The following is a 24068-nucleotide window of genomic DNA, read 5'->3' as shown; positions in this document are numbered from 1 at the left end:
GGGGGCTGCATGTAGAGCTCCCAGACACACATCTGTGGATAATAAGATTCAGGCAAATAAAAGTCCTACCAGAAACAGCCCAACCTTCGAGAGCAGACCAAAGGAGAGGTGAGTGGAGCTACAGCCCCTGAAACCTGACTATACAACTTGTATTTTGCCCACCTGTTTTTATCTTAGCAAGGACAATGACAGGAGCAAGATGGAAAAAACAGGAATCTGAATGCCCTCTGTGTGCATAATGAATAGATTTAGGAAGCCCAGAACATTTTCTTCTCTAAAACATTTTAATTTTCTGCTCATTCACATTTCTGGAGTAGAAATGTAGTACACCACAAAAAATTACACCTGTGCAAACCATGCTTTGGCTTCAATAAAATCAAAATGTAAAGTATTTGACATAGGAAATAAGAAAGATATTGGAAAACAAGATTACAGGGAAGCTGTGAAGTATCTTCTGTACTAGGAAGTTTTACAAATTGACCTGCAAGTATAAAACAAGGAATGTCTAATTTCCAGGAAAGATCTCTGAACTCCCAATCAGAATTTAAAAAAAAAAAAAAATTTGCAAATTCTTCCTTGGAGAACAGTCATGGAGACTGCAGCCTGGGAGACCTGAACACACCACAGGTCCTGTGAGAAGGGTTCAGCCAGGCTAGTTTGCCAATCAGGTACCTCATTTTTGTTTAGACCCCTCCCCATACTGCATGCTGGTGAAGAAATTCCTTCTTCACAGGAAGAGTCATTCTGGAAGCAGCTGCCATACAGTGGTGGGCAGGAGGGTACGGGACTGCCCCATGGCTGTTTAGCCCTGGAGAAGTGATGTGCATAGCCCAGGACCATATCCAGTCCCAGACAGATGGAGCCTGGAGTCCAAGGCAGTGGAGAGGGTGAAGTTGTTATAGCTGTGCTGCCCAGCACTGCACCAGGGATGCCACATGGATGGTCCAAGTTGCTCAGAAGTTGGCTTACAGATGTTTCCATGGCATTGCACTTGCCTGCATAGAATGACCTTAGCACCTTCAACTCAATGGTCTTGCTGGAATCTAACATGTGAAATTGCAGCTTTTCTTTTTTATCTCACTTACCTTGCTATTGGGGAATAGCAGGACATTCATGAACTTGTAGCTAACATTTTTTATACGGTTTTATAAGAAAAAAGGGCAGATGCACAATTAAGGTGCCAAGATACATGAACAAGTTTTCTCACTTCATGCAAGCAATTGACATCCAGAGCAATATTCATGGAACGGAGATTTGCATACCGGAATGAAAAAGCTTTAGCACTTTGAACTTCATCATCCAATTGACTGATCTGCAGAAGCTAGCTCTACAGTACGTTTCTGATCAAGATTAGCCCAAAAATCCCCAGCTAACCAAGAAGCTTTATTCATGTCCAACAGGTTTTTTTATTCTGCTGCTTTCTGCGTTGCGCCACAGAGCAGCCTCAACAGAGACAGATGTTTGTTCCACTTGCTTTACATATATGTCGTTCTAATGTTCTTTTCTGTATCAGTCTCATGTCGGTGCCTCTTGGCTCTTCTTCCTGACACAACCCAGATGAGTAAAGAACCCGCCAGGACTCCAGCTACTGCAGCCACAATGACAGCCCAATAGGGGACTGAAGGTTCTGTTTTCTCCAAGTTGAGATTTGAATTTCTGAATCCACTATTTCTCAGTGTGGAAAGAAAAGGTTTCTCCTACAAGGGGAAAGGAAAGGTTTTACTGACCACAGACCACTCGACAGGGAGCATTCAGGCCATATGCCATCACCCCTTCCCAGAGAGGAACTGTCAGTCTTTAGACTATCAGCTGTTTCTGCCTTCTGTCTATCTTAGCTCAAAACTCTTTCATGCCCTATTGCCTAAAAGTTCCTAGATGGAAAAAGGAGCCATCTGAGAATCAGGAGTGATCACATCATTTCCAAATTTGTTTGCTGCACACAACCAAATGGAAATACATAGACTCATTAAAACTGGCTTAAATGAGAGGCTTTCCACTACGATGAGGATAATTTTTTTGCATTAAATTTTAAGTAGAATTTCCTGTGTGCAGCAAAGCAGGAGTATATTTTAGCTAGTTAAAGCCTTCACAAAGATACTCTTTTAAAGAACTTTACCAATAAGAAGAAAGGATAAAAATGAAGGTGGTTAATTACTTACTGGGTTTGGACACTTGAGTTTTGATCTGTCATGGGTAAAGTTGTTGTAAGTCTGCTTTTCACCAACTGGCTCCAACTGAAAAAGAGAAAAGCAATAGTAAACATAATGATGATTCTTTTTTTCCTCCTCAGACACTCCTGACTTGGGTGGTTACTACTTTTTATCCCATCTTTTGGTGCTTGCAGCAATGAAGAAACGTGGTAGAAAGTGTATCACAGGCAAGTTTCCAAACATTTTAACACTCATGAACTGAAGACATTGAGAATCTGATAGACTGTCTGCAGAAAAACTCCCTCAGGAAGCAAGGAACTAGAGAAGCCTTTCCTCCTTTTGCACTGAGTGGAGGAGAAAATAACTCTGAATACCACATACTTTAAATATTCTGCTAAAACAAAGTGGTTCACTATATACCCAGTTCTCCCACTTACACATCTCAAATGACAGTATAAACCACAAAGCAAAAAACCCACATGACAGATATTAGTCATGTTACTTAGCACGTTACTGAAAGAAAGATGCTTGGGCGTCACAGTGATGGAAGTGACTTCAGAAATGATGTAGAGTTACAAAGACAGGGTGAGACAGTGCCAACCTTTGCAGTCTTCACTCAGACAAGAAATTCCCTGGGAGGTTTAGCTGAGGCTAGGTTCACAAGATTTCAAGAAGTGAATTAAATAAAGCCTTTTATATTATCAGTTGTCAGCTAAGTTGCAATAGCTGACCATAGGGTCACCCCAAGTCCATTTCAAACTCAAAATAAAATACATCCAGGCTAATGGCATAGCATTTGTGGTCGGCTAGGAGTGCACATACCATTGGTTACCATAGTTAAGCTAACAAGTAGAGGCTTGCTCAGTCATGTTAACTGAAGTGTTTACAACTGTGTATGGACATGCCTGAAGTAATGACTTCAGGATTGGCCCATAGAGAACTGCAGAGTTGTCATCCAGCACTTCTGGGAATACAGCACAGAGGAGTGCTGTTGCTTCTGCTATTGTCTATGCCTGCATTTACTGTCCTCAAGTGATTAAAGTGTCAGCTGTATGCTGGAGAGAAACAATACCACAAGCCCAGCACAGAGAAAACAAATTCTATTCATAAGATTCCTGTATGGAAACACTGGGAATACTTTCTCTCTCTAGTTCATTTAAAAAAGGAAAAAGAAGAAAAAGGAAGTAGAGACTGAAAAATGAAAAGAAAGAGGTGAACCACAGCAAAATGTGACTAGAGAAGGGAAGAAAGCAAACAAGTGGAGAGAAGATGAGAAGCAAAACAGAACACCAAGTTTTGCTGATTGTCATGGGGTCCATAAAAGAGTCCTAATCTCTTGGCCTGCCCGCCAGCTAATGTTGTGAACACTGAATTTGGTCGTTTTTTGCATCTTAAAGGGAACAGCTCAAATTCCGATATGGTTATTTGCAAGATGTGTGGCTCATGTCCTGTAGCATTCTGTCTGCAGTACAACTGGTTATTTGTAGATTATTGTAATAGTCCCTGTGCCAGGGCACTTGGTAAGGAGTCTGGCGCAGAGCCCAGACAAAGGATGATAAGGTGCAAAATTCTGTAGCCAGCTATGCTTGCTTCATCTCTATGCGATCTGTTCCTCAGGAGCATTAGCTCCTGAGTTTTGAAGATGACAGTATCCCCATGTCCATGGGTGTACAGGGCAACTTCTGGAAGAAACACACCGCTCCTCTAGAGCATGTGGCAAACATGGATGCAGAACGCAAGCTAAACACACTATCCATGTGCTCTTCTCCTGGGCCAGTGGAAGATTTGGGACCAGTGGGGGCCCCTTAAGACTACAGAGTCCTCTGACTTCAGAGGGCAGGAGCGTACTTTGCTTTGCATGAAGCAAAAAGGGCAAAGAACATCATGGAGATGGAGAGTCTCCTTAAGCCATCTCCATCCCTGCATACCCACGCAGTGGCCAGGCACAGTCTGGCCCTTTACGTGTACTGACAAGAATCCATGTCATTTGGCCATAAGCCTACAGCCTGCTGAGCTTTTCAGGGAACAGGGAAACAATATGGCCTTACAGTAAGCTTGCACAACCTCACCGTACATGGACTGTGACTGAAAAGCAGGGATGTGTTACAAGAAATAGATTTAAATAGTAAACAGTAAAATCTTCAGTTGGCATAGACTGACAGATCTCTATGGAAGGGAATAGTTGCACTTTGCATCAGTAAGAACCTGATCCCCACCACCCCAGTAGAAAGCTTTGTGTCAATATCCTTACATGCGTAGGAAATGAGTGGCAGTCTGGACAGAATAAAACTCTGGTGGCATAGAAAAAGGACTGATGGTGATTCAGGAATGAGTAATGGCCAATGGAAACATCACGTGGCAACAGAATTTAAGGCTACCATATGTCCAGGTACCATCTCTTTTTCTTCTTGAAACCTGCAGCCATGCTAAATTTGAATGTTTTCTACATTTCTGGGCCATCATTAGCCCTCTTCGAGCTACCACACAATGAAGCCTACCAGACTGCTGTCATCTGGAGTCCCAGATAGGGAAGCCTGACAGAAAACAGGCAAATGTGCGGTGCATGCACAAATCAATTACTCACAGCATGTGCATGCACTGTACATCTACTGGTTTCTGTAACCCTGGACCTACAGCTCATATGCTATACTGGGCAACTGCACAGATTTCTGCCCTGCATTTCCCAGTCCTTGTGCTCAAGTTCATTCTGGAGTATCCAGTATGTTTCTGATCTTGCTCAAACTTTTACTTAAACTGAAAAGAAATTCCCCTCCATTTATGCTTGTTTCTTGTACAAACGAGGACACAGGATTTCTGCTACCACAATATGTTTGGGTACTGGTGTTTATGAGACAAGAGGAGGAAATGTTGCTGTGGCATGAAAATGCCATAGTTTTCCTTTCACCATGGGAAAAAACATGGTTCTGAAAGCAACCGTGACCTTGGAGTTATCAAGTCCAGCACATGCCTCTTACAGACTCTTCCAGCACTATTCAAAAGCTATCATTCCCCCAAAATGACAGAAGGAACGTGACTGCAAGCAGAGGCATCATAGGTGTGATTTCAGCCCCCCATTAGTTTCAGTGACTCTACTAAAATTGTTTCAGATACTAGAGTGGGTGGTACAACATGTCCACACTATTAATGGCAGCAAAAATTCAATCACGTGTATGTTTTCCTAATAAGTCTAACAGAATTCACTGAAGAAGGGCAAGCTCATTCAACAGACATTTCCAGGAAACCTACAGGACTGAATGTTTGACTAGGCTGGCTTTTTTGCTTTAATGCACATTATTTACCAAATGAGAAGGGATTTTTTCATTACATTAAGACTCTCAGCATTACTCATCTTGAATGAGCAAAGACTTAACACTGTTTTATGCGACATGATCGCTTTGGATTGTGGTCCTAAGCAATGCAGACTAAGAAGGGTCTCAGAGTTGAGTTGTCCCCCTCTTGTTGGGATATCATTTTTATTTCTTGCTTACTGTTTTGTTTCAGACACCTTTCTCATGATCTTTTGTAGGGACTGCTGTCACAAACACATAGGGATCTAGGTTGTAACCTCTTACCATATTATTCCAGAGAGCCATGGCCATCTCAGCGTACCCTCTTGCAGTGAAATGAAAGCAGTCTGCAGCAAAGAAACTCAGATCTGGCTTGCCGTTCTGCGATAAAAGCAAAAATGTGTTTCTCAGCATATTTTAATCCTTGAGATCTGAAATATTATACCTAATAGTGCACTGTACTTGGCATATCCACTTCACAATTTTGGTATCTTCCTAAAGGCAATATGCTCGTATTTTGACACTGCAAATAAACTTCGGTGTTCCTAACTGTGGGGTGATTACTGCATCTTGAGATCTTCTGTGTAATGCCACCTGCTCAACTTCACACAGCTCTTTTCATGACAAACCTAAACATCATCAAACCAACAGTCACAGCTCTTACACGGACACTGCCATTGACCCACACTCCACCTTGTACAGACTTGATAGAAAACTGCTTATTCTTGTTTGTTAAGCTTCCATAACTCAGACTTATAATCTTTCAGGTGTTGAAATTTGTGCTGAATTTCAGGCAACATTAAAAATTGTTGGCGTATCCAGCTGTGGCAAATGTCTGTCTTAGGGAGAATTTGCCTCATCACTACCTGTATGGTGACTGTTCTTTGGACTTGAAGGCTGCCAGAACAAAATGGGGATATGACATGACAAAAGGATCAGTATTATGCAAAACTGAATGGTTTTGACCAGGATTCACGCTAAATATTTGCATCCCTAACTATACAGCATACATAATGCTAAGGCTGAAAAAAAAAGAAAGAATGATTGTTTGGCTTCAAAGGCTATTTCCTGTTTCCAGTCTGGGATGAGCGAGGCATGCAAGTGCCTGGCTCTGTGTGAAGGAAACCTGAACATATTCCATAAAATAGAAAAAGAAAATTATGGTGAATGCCAACCAAGCCTCCAACTGGGGAAGCAACATGCAGTTTAGAGGAAGCCAGAGGGTGCTTAGGTTTAATGTGTGCACACTGTGAATGTTTCCTAAAGCCATTTTGATTAAAAGGCAGCACAGTTTTTCCTGTCTTCTCCTCTGTCACTCTTATTGCAAATTCCACCGTGTGCCACTAGACTGTGCAAAAAGAAGAAAACACAGTCCTTATGACATGGATCTTACTGACTTTAGAGAAATCAAGATACTGGTCCTTGCGTAACGGGAAGGAAAAACAGGACTCACACTATCCAGGGGCAACAAGGTGTTTCGGAAAAATGGCTGCATGACAGCTGCAAAGTCCTTACGCTCTTCATACCGACCGCTGTTGATCAGCTGTAAGGCTTCAGCCTGTATGGAGTTTAATGATTTGAAACAGAAAAATTACTTACAAGGTTCATCTAACATTTGTCAGCTATCAAAAACAGGCATATTGCACTTCTTTCAATGTAGGAAGCCATAAATTATTAGTATAAATCCAGCCAAATAGCGTAAAGCAGTCCAGAGAACAGCTAAGAAAATAATTTGCTTCATGAAGAGATTTCCATGAGAAAAATGCACCTAAGCTAGGATAATTTGCAATGTAAAGTTGCTTAATTAAAAAAAAAAAATAGTTTGTACCTTACTTATAGAAATTAGAGCTCCACGGTTGCAACAAGATTAAAATTTAGAGAGAATTAAAAAAAAAAAAAAGAATAAGGCCAAAATGTTTAGAAGTGACAAATGAGTTCAGAATGCCAACATGAGACATTTGAAGTGTGCTTGATTTTTCAGAAAGGTGTGCTTTAAGTAAAATAAAACTTAAGCATTAAAAAATCACCTGCCACTTTTGAAAACTATGGCCACAGACATTGATACAGATACTAAAAACAACTCATCGTTACTTGCCAGTTTATGGGTATAAATTGTAATGCTCCTGGTCATATCTCAAAACATTCCTATACCCATTTCCCTAGTTAAGGAAAATGTCCCCTTGGGTAGGTTTATACAAATATTTTCCAAGGTGGATGTTTTGAGCATTGTCAGATTCATCCGAAAACATCCACTGCCAGGGACAGAATGGAGGACTGGAGAACATAATGTGATCTGATATAGTGATTCCTGTATTCATAGGAATAACGATAGAAAAATCTTCTGCTCCAATAGCTATTTATAGCCTTTGTTAAATTTGAGTGAATATTATGCCTGAGGCTATGAAAAGTTACTCTCAGCTAGCAAGCTGACCCATGGGTAAGCTATCTGTGTGCATGCCTTCAGCACATAGCAAAAGAAAGGAATATCAGGTTGATTCAGTTCATTTTCTCTGCTAGGAGTTACCACAAAACAGCTGATGCAAGGTAATTTGTCACCCTCGCAGTGACATGTTAATTCATGTGAGCTATTCACTGGATTCATAGTGAACAAACACATATCAACAGAACAGCCATCATCAGTAACTCCTTTTCAGCTGTGGAAACAGCAACTGGAAACAAAATCGATCTCAATCTGCCTCCAGCTCCAGAATTGAGGTCAAATCATAAAGCAGTGTAGGAAGACTTGCACTGCTGCTAACTGGTTAGCTGGGTAGGGGTTTAGTTAGACTGTAGCCAAGCTGTGTCCCAGTCATCCCTCTCTGTCCTGCTGAGGATCTGCATGAGAGGAAGGGCGGTGAGGGAAGCAATATGAAAAGACACAAGATGACCAGTTACAGAATCAAGATATTACCTGAAAATCTCTGTTAACTCTCTTCATTTCTTGTAGTTCAGAAGAATTTTCCTCAGGGTTTAAGAAACATGGACAAATGTTCCTTCAGGGAAAGAAATACTAAATTAAAAGCCAGTTCTTCAGCCTCATGTGTCTGCGTCAAGAAGCTCAGGATAAGCGCTCAAAGCTCACGTGCAGAAGGAGAGCCACCTTGTTGGTTTAGAGGTGGACAGAATACTTAATAAAAAAATCCCTGTTGACTTAGTTTTAAAAGTGGAGACCTGTCACAGCTGGGAAGAGCTGGAGGATCCACAACTCTTGAAAGTCAGACATAGAAGCATTTAGTATGAGATGTGTTACCAGGAAATCACACGTTAGAATAAACGCCCCTTACATATAGGCTTACAGCAGAGTTTCAGAAATGTGGGGGTTTAAAGGCAGACGAGACAAACTGTTCATGTAGTCTAACTCCTCAGGCCACTGTGTTTCATTCTGTGATCCCCATATCAAGAAGCAATAACTTGCGCTTCACTGAAATGCATCCTCTAAGAATGTGCCTGGAATTAATAAGAAGATACCAAGCAATACAGTCAACTCATCATTTTTTCCTTCTAGTGTGTTCCAGTAGTTAACCGCTTCTATTATTAAAAATCTGTGCCTAACTTCATTTGAATTCATTAGGCATCAGCCTCCAACCACTGGTCTTTGTGATACCTTTTTCTGCTAGCCTAAAGAGCCTTTCCATGTCTCCTGTAAAGGCACTGCTGAGTTCTAAAACAAGTCCCTCTATCTTCTTTGAGTAAGGATTTTGGTCTCCTCCATTAGGTGTGGAAAGCAGTTCCTGGTTGTGCACTCTGCTGTGTACAGCCCAGCCTGCACCGTAGGTAATGCCAGCCCTGAATATGAGGAGAGGCGTCAGGGATGTCAGCCTGTGCTGCTGAGCAGTGAACAGCTGGGCAAAAAAGGCTTTGAAGTTCAGTAGTACGGCAATTATATGGTGACCTGTGCTGTGACATGCTGCCTTAGAGCTGAGAAGAAAAGTAACGACTCTGCTATCTACAGGCGTGTGCCTTTGAGCTGAAGTATTGGAAGAAGCAATAGAAAGTTGATGGGAATTAGTGCATCAGGTAAAGGCAGCAACCAAAGTAGCTTGGAAAGCTCGGTGTAGATGTCCTACTGTAGCAGCAACTTAGATTGATCCAAAAATACAGCACTTTAAAGGCAAAGACCTGTTTTGCTCACTTACTTTGCTGTTAAAGCGCACCCCGAAGAGCTTGCTGCGATCTGACGCAGTCCAGAAATCTCTAATATCTCCACTATGTTGACAAAGACTCTTGGGAGCTGCAGGGATTATAATAACCAGACATACCAAATCACAGAACATGATACCACTACAAAGTGAGAAAGAAGTGCCATCCGTAGGTCAGGGAGTCAGTGCAAACTGCACCGTCTGCAACAAATGGCATGTGCAAGGATGATGTATAAAGGGAGGGGGAGGGAGACTTAGAGTGGCTGTCAGCCAAAAAAATCCTGGCAGCTAGTACAAACTAGCTGAAATGCTGCTTCACTCCCTAGGGCATTTTCATTTTCTCTAGGGTAAATGAAACTTTGTACAGTTGGTTTAGCCATCAAAACTGGCAGTATGGTTGTGCTATGTTTGGTCCACAGCAAAAATACTGTGAAACACGCAGTTTTCCTGAAACTGCAGCCCACTTTCTCAGGGTATTATCTAACATAGTTGTTGAAATGCAGTGCTGAGGAGCAGTCTGACTCCAGCTATTTGGAAGATGACCTTGGATGAAACATAATCACTGACAGTCTATCAGAGGTGAGAAAAACATCAGTGTGCTTGCCAGGAACATAGCTTGCTAGGGTATCTTAAAAGCTTACCTCCTTGTAGAAAATATCCAGAGTGTCCTGAAGGTGCTTTACATACTTTTTCACTGAATAGGTTTCCTGTGTAATTTAAAAAATAATAAAAAAAAAATTAAAAAAAAAATTTGATGTCTTCTTTCAGGAACCAAGAAGTTTAACTGTTCAGCCTGAACAAAGGAGTCCACAGACTCTCTAGTTGCAAGATGGTCCATGAGAAGATATACTGACTCGATGTTCCTTTTTGCCTTTGTTGGCAGATATATTTTCAGATCAAGAGATTTATTGCCACATGCACACAGGTTATATTGTGCTTGTGTTTCCATGTCACTAATATATTCCCTTAATCTCTGTAGAAAATCCTGATGTATATAATAGTTCTTGGCAGAGCTTTTGACTGATGAATGACTACATAAATCACATCTTTGGATTTCGTGTTGTCTTTTATGGGACCCAGACCAGACCAGTTTGCCTTATGAACAGAGTGATACCTTTTTTTTTTTTTTTTTTTTTTACACACTACCAGTCTGGGGAAGTTGATATGGAGGCAGTCAGGCCCCACAAAACTCACAGGCAAAATGACTTTGTGAGTGTAATTATAGAGGTGTAACTGTGGGGACAAAGACTCCAGGCAGCAGCCTCTCAAGGAAAATGAGCAAAACAGAGAACAGTCCCTGATCATTTCGATGACCTAGGGTCCAGGCCCCCAGTGCATGTCACAGGAACCTTTTCAAAGGGGATGACCACTGATAGCTAGATAAAAGGCATCTTTTTCACTATAAACTGATGTTACTACTTTTGGTGTCATTCTGAAGAAGAATCGGGCATCCTCCGTAATTATTGTGTGGAGTGGCTTTCCAGAATAAAACTTCACTTGTGTCCCCATAACAACATGCCTAAGACACCACACTGTCTTGATTGCTTTGTCCAGTTAAGGTGGGAGGCTCTTCAGTTTATGCTTGGTGGTTCCGTTTCAATATGAGGCAGGTTGCTGGTTCTTAATGCATTACTCCAGAGCTGCAGTGCCCCAGTATTAAAAGCTATGCACTTGTTTCTAATACAATAGAGATGAAGGGAACAGAACTTCTAAGTGCTTTTTAAACAAAGAGGAGCTTTGGCTCACTGAGAAAGGTTAAACTTCCAGGGCTGGTCACCTGCCAAGTGCCCGGATGAGCATGCCTAATTCAGAGATACAAACCTTGTCCAAGCAGTACTGGCATAGGTCATTGCCTCCAACGAGGACAGTGATCAGCTTCCAGTCTTCCTTGAAGTTCATTTTCTAGCAGCACATAAAATAAACAGATTGCAGCATCCATTGCTTAGGCATGCAGAGGTAACATTCGCAAATGGGGCTAAACGGGGTACAGACAGCATGGCAGAACAGAGAAAGGAGGCAATGCTGAGTTATGACGGCAGAAGAAAAGCATCTGTCCGGGGGGGAAATGTGAACTGTTTACTAGTCTAGCTGCAACTCACCTTGGCTTTTGTAAGGAAATCCCCTTCACCAGACAAGATCTGTCAGGGTAGCTGAGCACGGAAACGTGCCGGTGGCAGCAAGTGTGCCTAAATGAATGTTAGCTTCAGGACAGGGATGGACAGGAGACATTTGCCAGCCATGGCTGAACACTGCAGGCAGTGTGGGGCCGAAGTGGTGTGGGAGTGGATGCTGGAGTGACTCATGGAGCTGTGGAACTGGAGCTGCTGGGGATCCCTGCCAGCTGGGCAAGTATTGCCCCACGGCCAGGAGGAGCAAGGGGTGCCCCAGGGAACAGACAGCTGGATTAAAATAGAAGAGTCCAGGAGGCTGGTGACTTCACTGAGCTCATATAAGGGCAGCTGCAGCATCCACGTCACCGCAAGCTAACAATAGGCACTGCTGAGAGCTGGTTCTCATCAAAACATTTTGTAACATTCAGTACAAAGAAAGGAATCAAAGGCAACTATTTTTAGTGTGGTGCATTTACATAACAAACATCTGCAAAATGATCCCACAAATAGAGGAAGGGCCTGGGAATCACCCACAGGTCTGAATTTTCCTCCTTAACCAGCACTTTGCTCGGAAAGCCTTTCATGAAGAGGCAAAGTGTGGAAGGGACTTCCCTCCTCCCCTTTTTTAAAGATGCATAAAAAGCAGTGAATAAAACAAAGCTCTAGAGCCACGTACTATTTTACTGAAGAGCCATGCCAGCTCCCTTCACTCTGCCAAACAATCGGTAATGCAGACTAACTGACAGTGGGACTAGCATGAAGCATCCATCAAGAGTGCTGGCATGCAGAGACACATGCTTTGACAAATCTTGCTTATTCAGTACCTTCCTTTCCCATTCAGCCTGAGCCAAGGAGCACCAGGCACTCCCATTCCCTTACAGGGTGCTCTCCCTGAACCAACAGCTCACACCCAGTCACCCACTCAATTCAGCCAACACTTGGAGCAGGGCAGCCTTGGTTTTCTCCCAAATTTCCTCCCCCCACCCCAAACTGCAGCAGCCACCGCCACTGAATTAAAAATGAGTCGCCCTTTCGGTGCCCTTTGTAGTCCTCAGTGGAGCTGGCACAGCAGACTGGTCCACAATGCTAGATCCCCTACTAATTCCCTAAAAGTTCGTGGCGTGACAGGGATTCACCCAACCCTGAGGTTTCTGGCGGCTGATTAATCACTTGCCTGTTCAGAACCAGAGTTTCAAAGGGCCTGATCTCCTGGGAAGGCTTCAGTTGTCCCTTTTCGCAGTATTGCCATTTCCCAGACCCAAGAGTGAATAGTGTGATTCATGTTGGTCAGCAGGTGCCTGCTTCAGTGATTTTACACTCAGCCTTTATGACCTCCCTCCACTTTGAATGCTGCTGTTCAACTAAACAGTCCTGTGATCTCCACAGAGCTTTCAGATCTCTCCTCTTCCTCACTACCACCCTTACAACTCCTGGCCGCACTGCACCGTACATTAGTCTCTGCCTTGTGTGTACCTGCATGAATTTCTATAGGTAAACTATCATCTCCTAAAGCTAATCCCTGGCACATTCATCTTGGGAAGCACACCAGAGACAAGGATACTGACTTTTCTTCTATCAGTAAAGCACTCTGCACTACTCAAGCATCTCATCAATTGAAGTCATCTCCCAGAGACCACAGGAACACTGAGGGGTGGCCCAAGTTCTACTTACCAAGCTGCTTCTCATTAGCTCCACTAGCTCACGTGCTTGGGCTGACATATTGCTGTAGAGAGAGGACAGAAACAATTTAGATGCATGCTCTGAAAGCCCATCATCTTCTTGATCTCCCACTTCTCATTTCAGGGAATCTTAGGATCCACAGAAACCAGTACAAGGAAAGTGATGCTTCAAAAGAATGAGCAAACATAGGACCAAGATCAGCAGCAGTTGCACAAGTGAATAATCTGATCTGAAAGGGCTTCAGCTAGGATGGCTGCCAAGTGGCAGGCAACTGGGATGAATTCTTCCCATGTCAGAGTTGGCTTAAGTGCATTTTGTTTGGAGAAAACCACTAATGCCCAAATGCACAGAGACATTTAGTTGCATAACTCCCTTCAAAATCTAGTGGGGGGAGTTTTGTGCTTACATAGAAGCTGGGCACCTAACCAGCCTTCCTGATCTGGCCTTTAATTCCTACGGCTTGTCTTATGGCTGGAAGGTGCTGCTTACTCTGTGGAACTGCCAGGCTGCAGAGCCCCAGTCCAGCTCTGGGCAGGATGCAACGTCCACGGAGTGAAGCACAAACCATGCTGAGACACCAGCTGGAAACTTGAGCTCCTGATACACTGGCATGAGACTGTGCTTGAGCTAATAAGCCCTGCCTCTCTACAGCACCTACACAAATGCGGTTACATTATTTGTGCTCCTACAACCATACTGATCACCCTGAGTCTTTGCTCAGGGCACCCATGAAGTATTTAGTAGCTATACAGGCTTTGCTAGCTATCCAGAAGCTCTCTTGCAGTAAATTTAATGGCTGTTAAAGGTGTCACAGAAAGTCTTGGAAGCAAATTTCATGGAGTATCCATAGAACAGGCACAGCGTATGCGATAACTCTTATACATTTTGGTTCTTAACAGACTAGTAGTTTTTCTTCAGGAGAAGAATTAATTTCCAGCTGCTCATTCTGTTCTTTTTCTTTGCACTGCAAACAGATAGTTTTTAATGCCATTAGGGTAGCAGTGGGCTTCTATTTGTTAGTTTGAGGCACATTTCCCAGAAATCAAGGAATAGATGACAGATGCTTATGAATTTTTTCTCATTAGAGATATGGTCTGACAGTGAATCAGGGATCTGTGTACTGAAGGCTGGGCAGAAAAAGGTAGTGGTAGAATTAGAAGTGTAGCTAAGGCATTGGCTCAGAAATTCTAGGCAGAGATCAAATGAAGAAAGGAAGTTTCTCTCTGTTGCTAATTTAGAAAAAGATACAAATAAATCCCACAAACACTGAATAAAAAAAAAAATTTAAAAACCCAAAATAAAAACCATCAGATCACAGAAACATTCTCAGAACAAGTAGATCATCAGTATTAACTCAACACGTGGTTCAAAGGTAATCTGCCAGTCCATCAGTTCTCACCCCTTCACCCTTTCTCAGTCGTGATTGTGCTTACCGTGCTGTGGAGCCTCCCTCTGCAACGTTGAATCCAGCTGTTTCCTTAGAGCTGCCAGTGGAGAAGCCAAAGAGGTTGGGGTTGAATTTTTTCAAGATATCTTAAAAAGAGAAAAAACAACGTTTAACCATGCACAGTACAAGGAGCAGCATTGCCTCCCACAGAAGCACGAGTCTATCAAGGGGTGAGAAATGGACCTGGGTTTTCCTCTCAGTCACTGTGACCTTTCAGAAGCTATAGACACACCTGCCTTGGAAACTGTAGTTACTGCCCAGACTTCAGCACCACAACTATTTCTCTCCATTCCATGGCCTTGAGGAGCCAGGGTCTGGCAGCCCAGGAGATGCACAGGTCCCAGGCCACTCACTAATCTTGAATTTGAGTGCCAGAGTAATTACAGTTACTTTCCTTCATGTACCAGGAGCAGATGCTCTGAATATGGCCCTCTACCTCCCACTCCTCCAGCTACCCATCAAGATGATAATATTTATTGCAGAGAGGTGAATTTTATTCACGTTTCTAGATTTCACCAAAACCCTCAGTGTGGAAGCGTGATGTCTGAAAACTGTTATTGTTACTGTGTCTGTAAGTGCTGTCTGAAACCTCTTTATAGAGTCTCATTTAAAATGCATAAATGAAACATACCTTCTATTTTTCTTTAAACACAGCAAAGCATATCAGATTTTATTACCAACAATGTCAGGTATTGTCAAACCACTCCACAGTGTGGATCCCATACAAATAGATGAACCATTGTGAACCAAGTCCCTTCCAATTTATGGTCACACTGACCACTTAATGGTTTCTATGGCAACTCCAGGGACTGATTACACAGAACACTAGGACAAGAAATTTATAGTATTTTTAGATTATTTTTTTTTCAGTGCAATGTAGCAACTTGAAATCATCAGGAGGAACCATAACCTTGCCAACAACCCTCTCTAGAAGGACTGCTAATTTTTTCATAACCCTTCATTTGCCCACAGCCATTACAGCCAGTCACTGGAAAGCACAAAATGAAATAAGGGAGGAGCGGGCCTGCCATGAACTTCTGTCACCTTCAGCACATTTACTCCTAATCATTTCTGTCAAAAGGACGATACAATCACATGCAGGTCCTGTGATGTGGAGGGGTTGAATCAACTTTACAGCTAGTCAGGTCAGTCTGGGTTTCAGCTGTGACTCACATGAACTGCTGATATCCACAACAGTGGGCATTCCCCACTGTGCGCAAGGAAAGCCTGACCATTTCCAGATGTTTCCGAGCATCCACTTAGTCTACTTTCAGAGTAATACTTGCCTTTTGCTTTTTTCAGATTGATTTTCCAGGATACTTACTGGGTAAAGTAGTCTGGGTCTCCAGGGTCCCTTCACCTCCAATACTACAAAGGGAAAGAACAAAATCACCAAGCAGGGTTAATCCTGCAACCATCTGTCTTATTGTCACCATATGTTGCTGGAGCAGACCAGGAAGGAAAAAAGAAAAAAAAAAAAAAAAAAAGAAAAAAGACTAACCTCAAACAGGACTAAGGAGATAAACCACAAGAACTCAGGGAAAGTACTGAAAGGAGATTTCGCATTAAATCAAGCAGGTCATCAGCTACGATAGAAGCTATGCCTCCAGACTGGGAATAGAGCATACTGAGAGAACTGATTTTTCATATAGACATGCTGGCATGCCCATCAAAGAAAGGCATATTTCCTCACCAAAGTTACTCCATGTGACCTTGCTGAAACTACATTTCTGTGCAGTTATGCTTAGAAGAGAGACTCCATTAAATGCTTATTAACTACCTATCTGTGATTCTGCAATCTTGGTTATGAAAAGAGCCTCTGCCTCTACCGTTCAAAACTTGTCTGTGTGCGTAGCCAACACATTCTCATACCACTTCTGTCAGCCCCTCCTGAAGATACATACAAGGGGGGAAGAAAGGATGAAGAAAAGAATGTGTACATGTGCACATGCTTATCAACCATATTTCTGCCTATATGAAGCAGGCAATTTCCTTCCACGCTAGCATGGATATTGAGATTGACACCCACTCTGACATGTATTGTCTTTGTCCACCTTGCAACAGCAAAGATGTTTGAGACATCTCCATTGAATATGCATGCAGTGCTCTCACCATGGTCATGCCAATCCACACTCACTCAGACTCTCTTGCATTAGACACTGCATTAGATAATCACAGCAGCAATATTTTGAATAAACTCCAGAGAGACTGCCAGGAGGCTGAAAGAATTCACTCGTATTAACGATCCAGTACTGTCAGACACACAGGACTATGCTTGTAGCAATTGGGTCTGGTTAAAAAAAAAAAAAAAAAAGGCAACAAAACACCCACAAAAGCAAACACCAAAAGACCCACAAGAGTCACTCCCTTTCTCTTCCAGTCCTGACTCCTCTAATCCTTACCCAGCAATACCTGCTCTCAGCATCCTACCCCTGCATTTACACACTTAAGTATGTAACTACACAACCAGGTGACCCACACTGTTAACTGTGTGGACAAAAATAGAGAAAGAGAAAATTGTGTATTTTCACCTCCAAGAAAGTCCCCTCCAGTCTGTTTGTAGGTCAGTTGCTTTGGCTCCTACTGCAGTCTGGAAAGGATGGAAAGAATAATTTATAAAATACTAGAAGAAAAAAGTGCTACAAGTTTAGCTAAGACAGACATCGTGATTTGAAAGTGCTGAGGAATTTTGGTAACTTTACTCTGCATCCAGCCAAGCTTTTGCAGTATTCCTGTTTTAGCATAAATGGTCCATGTCCTTATTCACCACCACACACTGGCCTCTGGGTGGCCCTGCATCTCCCGTGCTTCAAATTCACGGGCTTCTCATTTACAAACGCAGCTCATCTAGATAGTGGACCATGGAACATCAGAGGAGATATAGTCCAGCCAGAGGCATCTGACTGTAAGGTCAAGGACACAAGGCTTTAGAACTACTGCTCTAATATTGTTTTAGAAACCCAGTGGGACCCAGATTAACATCAACAGCTTTGTATTTCTTTGGATTTTTCTGATGGAAAATGCTTCATCCTGGCATTTCCTGAAGAAAGCTGGATTTGAGAGACTTAATAATCCAGGGGGGGAAAAAAACAACAAAAAAACCCCACATACTGATGAAGAATTCCCATCCAGTTTTAGCTGTAAATAAATCAGCAGAGGAGCTGCTTTTTAATCTGCCAAGAAAACAAATCTTTGGTGTAAAATCCACTTTTCGTCTGCTAGACCCGGTCTGCTAGTCTAACACACAGACTTGATGAGGTGTAGGCAGGATTTTTTTGCCAATACAGATAAGGATGTTGGCATATTTATTGCTTTCACTGTACATTGGTGCTAAGAAGTCAGATGGATTCATTCTAGCTAGTGACATGACTAAATTGCTCAATGTTTCACTAATCTCCAACTGCATCTAGACTGAGAACAGCCTTCCTGTGGTGTGAACAAGAAAGAGCGGAGAAAGAGACACAGACATCTGAACAGAGAAATTTGTGAGGGATTTGAGTAGCTCAAAAGACTGGGACAGACCTCTAGCAAGGTCAACACCCTGACTTGCATCAGGACAGCAATCGTAAAAATGGGTTCTTTTGCAGTTTTATAGTTTCTTAGTGGTTTCATTTAATTCTGTATTCTTCAAAAAGCCATAGTGTCAATGCAGCCATAAACACTGACTGCATTCAGGGCTCTTGTGAGAAACACCAGGAGGAAAATCAATGCCTTAGTGGACCAAGACAGATCTTTGCTGCTGCAGTCCCTCTGACCCATCCCGGGGATGGTTAGGCAGTCCAGAGTGTGCACTGCTGTTGACTGTACTGCACTTTGTGTATGGGGGTGTGTGTGTATGTGTACACACATGTGGGAAATACTCTGTCATTTTTCCGTCCCCTCCCAGCCAGAACAATTCTGTAGTGCTGTGTAATTCTGGAACTTTTTCTCAGAAAACTTTGGTGCAGATCTGCAATGTTGCCTGCTATTCTTTTCTGAGGCCCTTCCTCTCTGTGCCTGCTCTTTTCAGTTTGCATTTCCTGGTACATGAAATACATCAGAGTTTTAACTGGAAGATGCCTAAACCAGGAAGCAACATTTGAAAGCAAAATTCTGAAATACAGAAGTATCAGAATTATCTCAAGTGACAAGCACTTTGTTCTGCAATCAATTATTTCTATACGAATTTTCGTCAAGAATTCTCATTGCATGAAAAATGCCAATTGCTTGCTCTTGTTTTTATGTCAGAAAAAACTGTTCTTATAAGGCAGACATTTCCCTTTTCAAAAACACTTGAATAAACTGTGTGCAGTAGAGAATGCAATCCCATTTCTGTTCTGGCCTGAATTATTCATTACTGGATTACACAATTGCCAGTGTCACTCATATCCCTTCAGGCTATTTCTTTGCAAAGGGACACAGGTAAATGAGTTTTGCTTTGCCAAGCCAAAGCAATTTGCTTTCTATCTGACGATGCCTGACACAACCACATCTAGGTAGAAATCGACAATTGCTGTTCTCATTCTAAACATGGGAACACAGCAGTACTCACAGTCAGGGAATCTCCCAATGCTCCTATGACTTTGATGTCAGCAGGTTGTAGCTCATGTACTAAAAAACAGCAGGAGAAAAAAAGCAGGATTATAGATAAATGACACAAAATACTGTTTAACAGAATAAAGATCCAAGTCTTTGGTTCTGACCTGATGGTATTTTTACAGACCTTTAGGGAGAACGAGCCTCAAGTTCTGTGTGTCAGCTAGGCAAAAGGCATAACTTCTTGCCTTTGCTTACAACAGTGTACTCAACTAACAAGGAAATAAATGGACCTTAAAACACCTTAGGGAAAAAAAAAAGCAAACAGACTAGATGTGTTTAGGGATGCATACATTCAATCTCTTTTAATTGGTTTTCAGGTTTGGGTCAGTTCAATACTTACCATCAGCAATCTCCCTGTAAAGCCTTCCAACTACACACAGTGCTCCTACTGTGCTGTTTATCAGAGTAGGCTCACCAGGTCGGTCAAACTTGCTGAACCACTAACCTACCTAAGCAATTTTAATCTGCCATGTTGCTGTATATAATATATGTATATGATAAATGATAAATGTGGTCATATTTATCCACGGAGAACGCACCTGCTGTGTTGCAGAACTTGCTGTGTATGGCACGACAGACTTTCTTCCTTTGCTGCTAAATATATCAGCTTTTGTTTCCTTTCCATCTAGGATTTGCCAGCTCAAGATTTTACTGGTTTTAAAAACAAAAGGTGAAATCTTTCCTATTTGTGATTTTAGCTTATGAGTTCTTTCTCACCTGATGTTGGGACATGACTGGATGGAGTCTGTTCAGAACATGACAGGTCACTACCCCAATTCTGAAATGGCAAGTTACAAAATTGGGTCATGTTACGAATAGAAGATAATATGGAATTCATATATGGTTTAATTGTATAGTGAAAGGCAAAACTAAGTTAAGACATAGATCCTAGGTTGGTGCCTATGTAGGTCAACAGTCCTTTCCTCTTCTTTGTGGAATGAGTTTTGGTGACATTTTCTAGCCAAAACATTTTTCCAAAGGTAAAACATTTAATCTAGAAATATGGCTTATGACAAAGTTCCATAAGGAGAATAATTCTTTCCCCTCCTCTCCAGCCTGGAGATTTTGTCTGCCCCCCTAAAAGGTGAGGTCTTCAGGTTTAAAGTCCTCCTCTGTCTCAAGGGACATCAGATGTAAAAACAAACAAAGCAAAAATCAACAATAAAACCCTCTGCAAATTTCTAACAATATATTAGTGTATTATATATTATTATTTCCCATGTAACTTGCTAGAAACCCATTCTTTTTCTACAAACTTTCAAAAAGGCTTGCTTTCGCTGAATATAAAATTTTAAAAATTTTTGAAGCTTTGAAAGTTGCAGTAAAGAGAGCTGTCAGCCTCTAAATAATTAGACTACCATATATATGTAGATGATATCATAAGCTATTACGCTTATTCCTCTAGTTGAGGAAACTGAATCAACCACACATCACAGAACATCTCGGTTCACCTGCAGGAGCAGCTGATTAATGTGCCACCCGTGCTCTTTGGTAGTGAGCAACAACATTAGCTGAGAAGGTAGTGAGGGAAAAATTGTAATTGTTGTAACGGGCAGCCCCTGTAAGAGCAAAGACATCTGCTTATGCTGATCTAAGAACTAGCCCTCCTTGGAGCGGGATGTTGGACTAAGGATGTCCTGAGGTCCCTTCCAACCTGAATTATTCTGTGACTGCACAATTCTCCCATTCAGAGAAAAACTGCATGGACCAGTAGCCTTCAGAAAGCATGGTTAGTGCTAAGCAAAAAAACCCGCAAGACAAATTCATCTGTTCTTGTAAAAAAAAGGTGTAATAGGCTTTATTATCAGCCATCTAGTTAAAGGCTGGTTGCAGAGGCTAGAAAGGACAGCTGGGCTTATTTTTAGATCAGAGAGGAAACTATTCCTTCACTCTCTCTAGTATTTCTTCCCTTTACCCTATCATTTCAAAAGCTACTGCTGCTGAGATTCAGTGGAAGTGCAAGAATTACCCATTAAAAATATAACTCTAGCTCTACAGATAGAAACCTCATTTCAATATTGCAAACGATGGCTTACTGAAACTGTATCAGCTGTTGCTCTTTGCAGACCCTCAAGACACACAGAGATTTTCATAATTTGACTGGGCATGAGGACCTCCCAGTATGCCAAACTAGCCCAGCCCATTTTGACTGCCATATCCAGTCACATTTCTATCACCGAAACAGAGCATCCTGCGTGCCTTGCAGCCATTTGTCAAGAGGAAGCTACTGCCCCATTTCTTCAACTCCTATGCCAAGTTTGTTTCTGCAGTTTGTTTAATCTACCTTGTGGTAGTTGCTCAGTCATGGTGGAAAGTGAATGGCTTTGAAACTGGATCCCTATCACCTCCTTTATATCTGGCCGCTTATCCAACATGTAAAGGTGACTGGTGACTGCCCTCTACAGGTTAAGCTTGCTTCAGTGCATGGAAATACAGTGGCTCAAGAAGAGAATATGTAAACCTTCCTCAGATCATCTGGGGGCTCAGGCTTCTAAGTTACCTTCTCCCTGTCATGAGGAACTTGCTATCTGAATTAATGATGCATCCCAGGTGAATTACTGTTGAGCAGAATTTTTGATACAATTGCACCAATTAATACAATTCATTTTGTTTGGCTTTTAGGAACAGAAGAGTTTAACATTTGTTTACACAGGGAAAAAATGCAATGCAAGATAGACTTCCCTTTCTGTAAACTGGTAATATTTAATCTCATCTATAAATTCAGGATGATGTGTGAACAGTCACCAGATAAAGCTTTGCATAATTTGCCTAAAACGCAACAAAAGATGCAACAGTTACCTCTATTGGCTCATTAGTGGGCTCCACAGTTGGATATGTGTAGTTTTTATTCTTGTATGTTGCCAGGAATGGCTTGTTCTGGAGGAAGAGGAATACAAATGTAAGAAAAATTAGGCAATAAACACATGGCACAGACCATAGCAAGTGATATCAAGACATCATACCAATAAGAAAGTAATTGCCTAAGCTGCAAAATGGAGATCTGGGTTTTGAAAGCATGCCCCTTCCTTAAAATTCAGAAGTAAGATTTGTATTTAGCACCTTATGGCAAAAGTGATATATGCCAGATCCCGACTGCAGTTTAACATTTTCTTCTCCTAACCTTCCACAAATTACTTAGACATTATTAGATGTTTAGTCCTTTCAAAAGACATTGATGTAAAGTCTAGAGAAACCTGGGCAGATCTTCCTGTTGTCAGCAGAGGGGAGATGAAAGATTGATTACTGAAAGGATCACTCTTCCCCCCAGGAGAGGCTGTAGAAATTGCATGGTTATTTTTGTCCCCCGTTAATGCAACATGCATTCAGGAAGACATTGTATAGGCTAAAAAATTTCACTGGGATGCCCACTTATCTCAACTAAGAGCAATTCCAGTATCTGCATGAGGAGATCTTACAAAGCACTAAAATCAGAAGGCATATTTAATTGATTAGAAGACCCACCGTTATTTTATTTGCAGGGCTTTATCCTGCTTTAAGTTGCCTCAATACGAATAATTTTCCTTGGCTTGTTGGGCCCTTGCAACCTGGCACACCTGATATTTTCATGGACATGACTACCTGAAATACTGTTTTAAAACTGTAGTGAGAAACTGTAGAAACAATAAATGGAATTTGTGGGTGTCAGAATCTGAAGTAATTTACTACTCCCTTTAGTACCACAGAAGGTGAAATCCCCTGGAAACAGTCTATTTATTCCTTTGTAGCACTGTTTCATCATCTTTGCCTCAGAGCTTTGTGAGTAGGGAAAGCTACTGGCACTTCTATCAATGACTTTTTCAAAGCACTGTGGGCTTACCATTTCTGAAAACAATGACCATATATTCTTTGCAAGGGATATAAAACTTTTCTATGTCTACCTCTGAAAAAGCAACATCTTTGAATAGGAGCGGACGAAGGGAAAGAAATACAAAATCCACATTATTTGGCACTGAAATAGTTGCTAAGTTAATTTAAGCTGCCTGGAAAGAATACTGGGTAAAGTGAAGTAGGATCAATTTCAGTGAATCTGAGGACTTTTGAAACATGCTGATTAATAACTCAGCAGATCTTCCTTTTCTGACAGAATGGACACAATATAGACAAAAACCTCCTGTATGACTTGAAGGACTGTCTCCAGGCCCTAGAGAACAACTCAGCTCCCTGATCTGTTCAGTTCTTTGGCCAACTTCATTGAAACTGCCAAAGAAAGGGAGCCAATTATTGCCGACTGCAGTGGTCATTTGCACGTGCTGATCCCTAGCAACTGTACTGCAAGTTCAGCCAGAGTCTGAAGTAACCCTGTTGTGGATCAGGCCAGGAAAACTGACCTGCCACAAATTCAAGAGATAACAGATACTGGCGTTTTCAAAGCTGCTGTGGTGCCCAAGCCCCATTGTTTCTGGTGAGAAAGTTAATGCAGCATGTTCTGTTGTTTGCTGCATGAGCTGCCTCTGTACTTCACAAACATAACAAAACACAACCTCTGCCACAACTGAAAACACACAAATCAGCATGTTGTCCATCAGTATTCATGGCACAGTAAAAGGCCAAGGGACACCTGAGCAGGTATATGAGACCACCTGCTCACTCGGAGGTAAGCAGAGAACAAAAGTTTTCAGCAAACTTGTTCCAGACATACTGAACCCCTGCTCTCTGCAGCAAGCACAAGCACATAC

At 41.9% G+C, this 24068-nt stretch overlaps 1 protein-coding gene across 1 annotated transcript in view; it reads right to left on the bottom strand.

Moving 5' to 3' along the window:
* Positions 1 to 1392: 1392 nt before the first annotated feature.
* PLB1 (phospholipase B1) overlaps positions 1393 to 24068 on the bottom strand; it is a 78032-nt gene continuing 55356 nt past the window's right edge. Inside the window, exons 44-58 of the mRNA XM_075750000.1 lie at positions 22192 to 22269; positions 20110 to 20170; positions 19346 to 19404; positions 17346 to 17404; positions 16139 to 16182; positions 14801 to 14900; positions 13359 to 13410; positions 11398 to 11478; positions 10218 to 10283; positions 9574 to 9668; positions 8349 to 8430; positions 6891 to 6995; positions 5723 to 5818; positions 2160 to 2234; positions 1393 to 1697 (exon numbers count right to left, since the gene is read on the bottom strand). Coding sequence (XP_075606115.1) covers positions 1476 to 1697; positions 2160 to 2234; positions 5723 to 5818; positions 6891 to 6995; positions 8349 to 8430; positions 9574 to 9668; positions 10218 to 10283; positions 11398 to 11478; positions 13359 to 13410; positions 14801 to 14900; positions 16139 to 16182; positions 17346 to 17404; positions 19346 to 19404; positions 20110 to 20170; positions 22192 to 22269 — 1275 coding nt within the window. The 3' untranslated portion in view covers positions 1393 to 1475. The remainder of the gene's footprint in view (positions 1698 to 2159; positions 2235 to 5722; positions 5819 to 6890; positions 6996 to 8348; positions 8431 to 9573; positions 9669 to 10217; positions 10284 to 11397; positions 11479 to 13358; positions 13411 to 14800; positions 14901 to 16138; positions 16183 to 17345; positions 17405 to 19345; positions 19405 to 20109; positions 20171 to 22191; positions 22270 to 24068) is intronic.

Source organism: Balearica regulorum, chromosome 3, assembly GCF_011004875.1.
Source record: "Balearica regulorum gibbericeps isolate bBalReg1 chromosome 3, bBalReg1.pri, whole genome shotgun sequence".
NCBI lineage: Eukaryota > Metazoa > Chordata > Aves > Gruiformes > Gruidae > Balearica > Balearica regulorum.
This window is presented reverse-complemented; position numbering and strand designations above follow the sequence as displayed.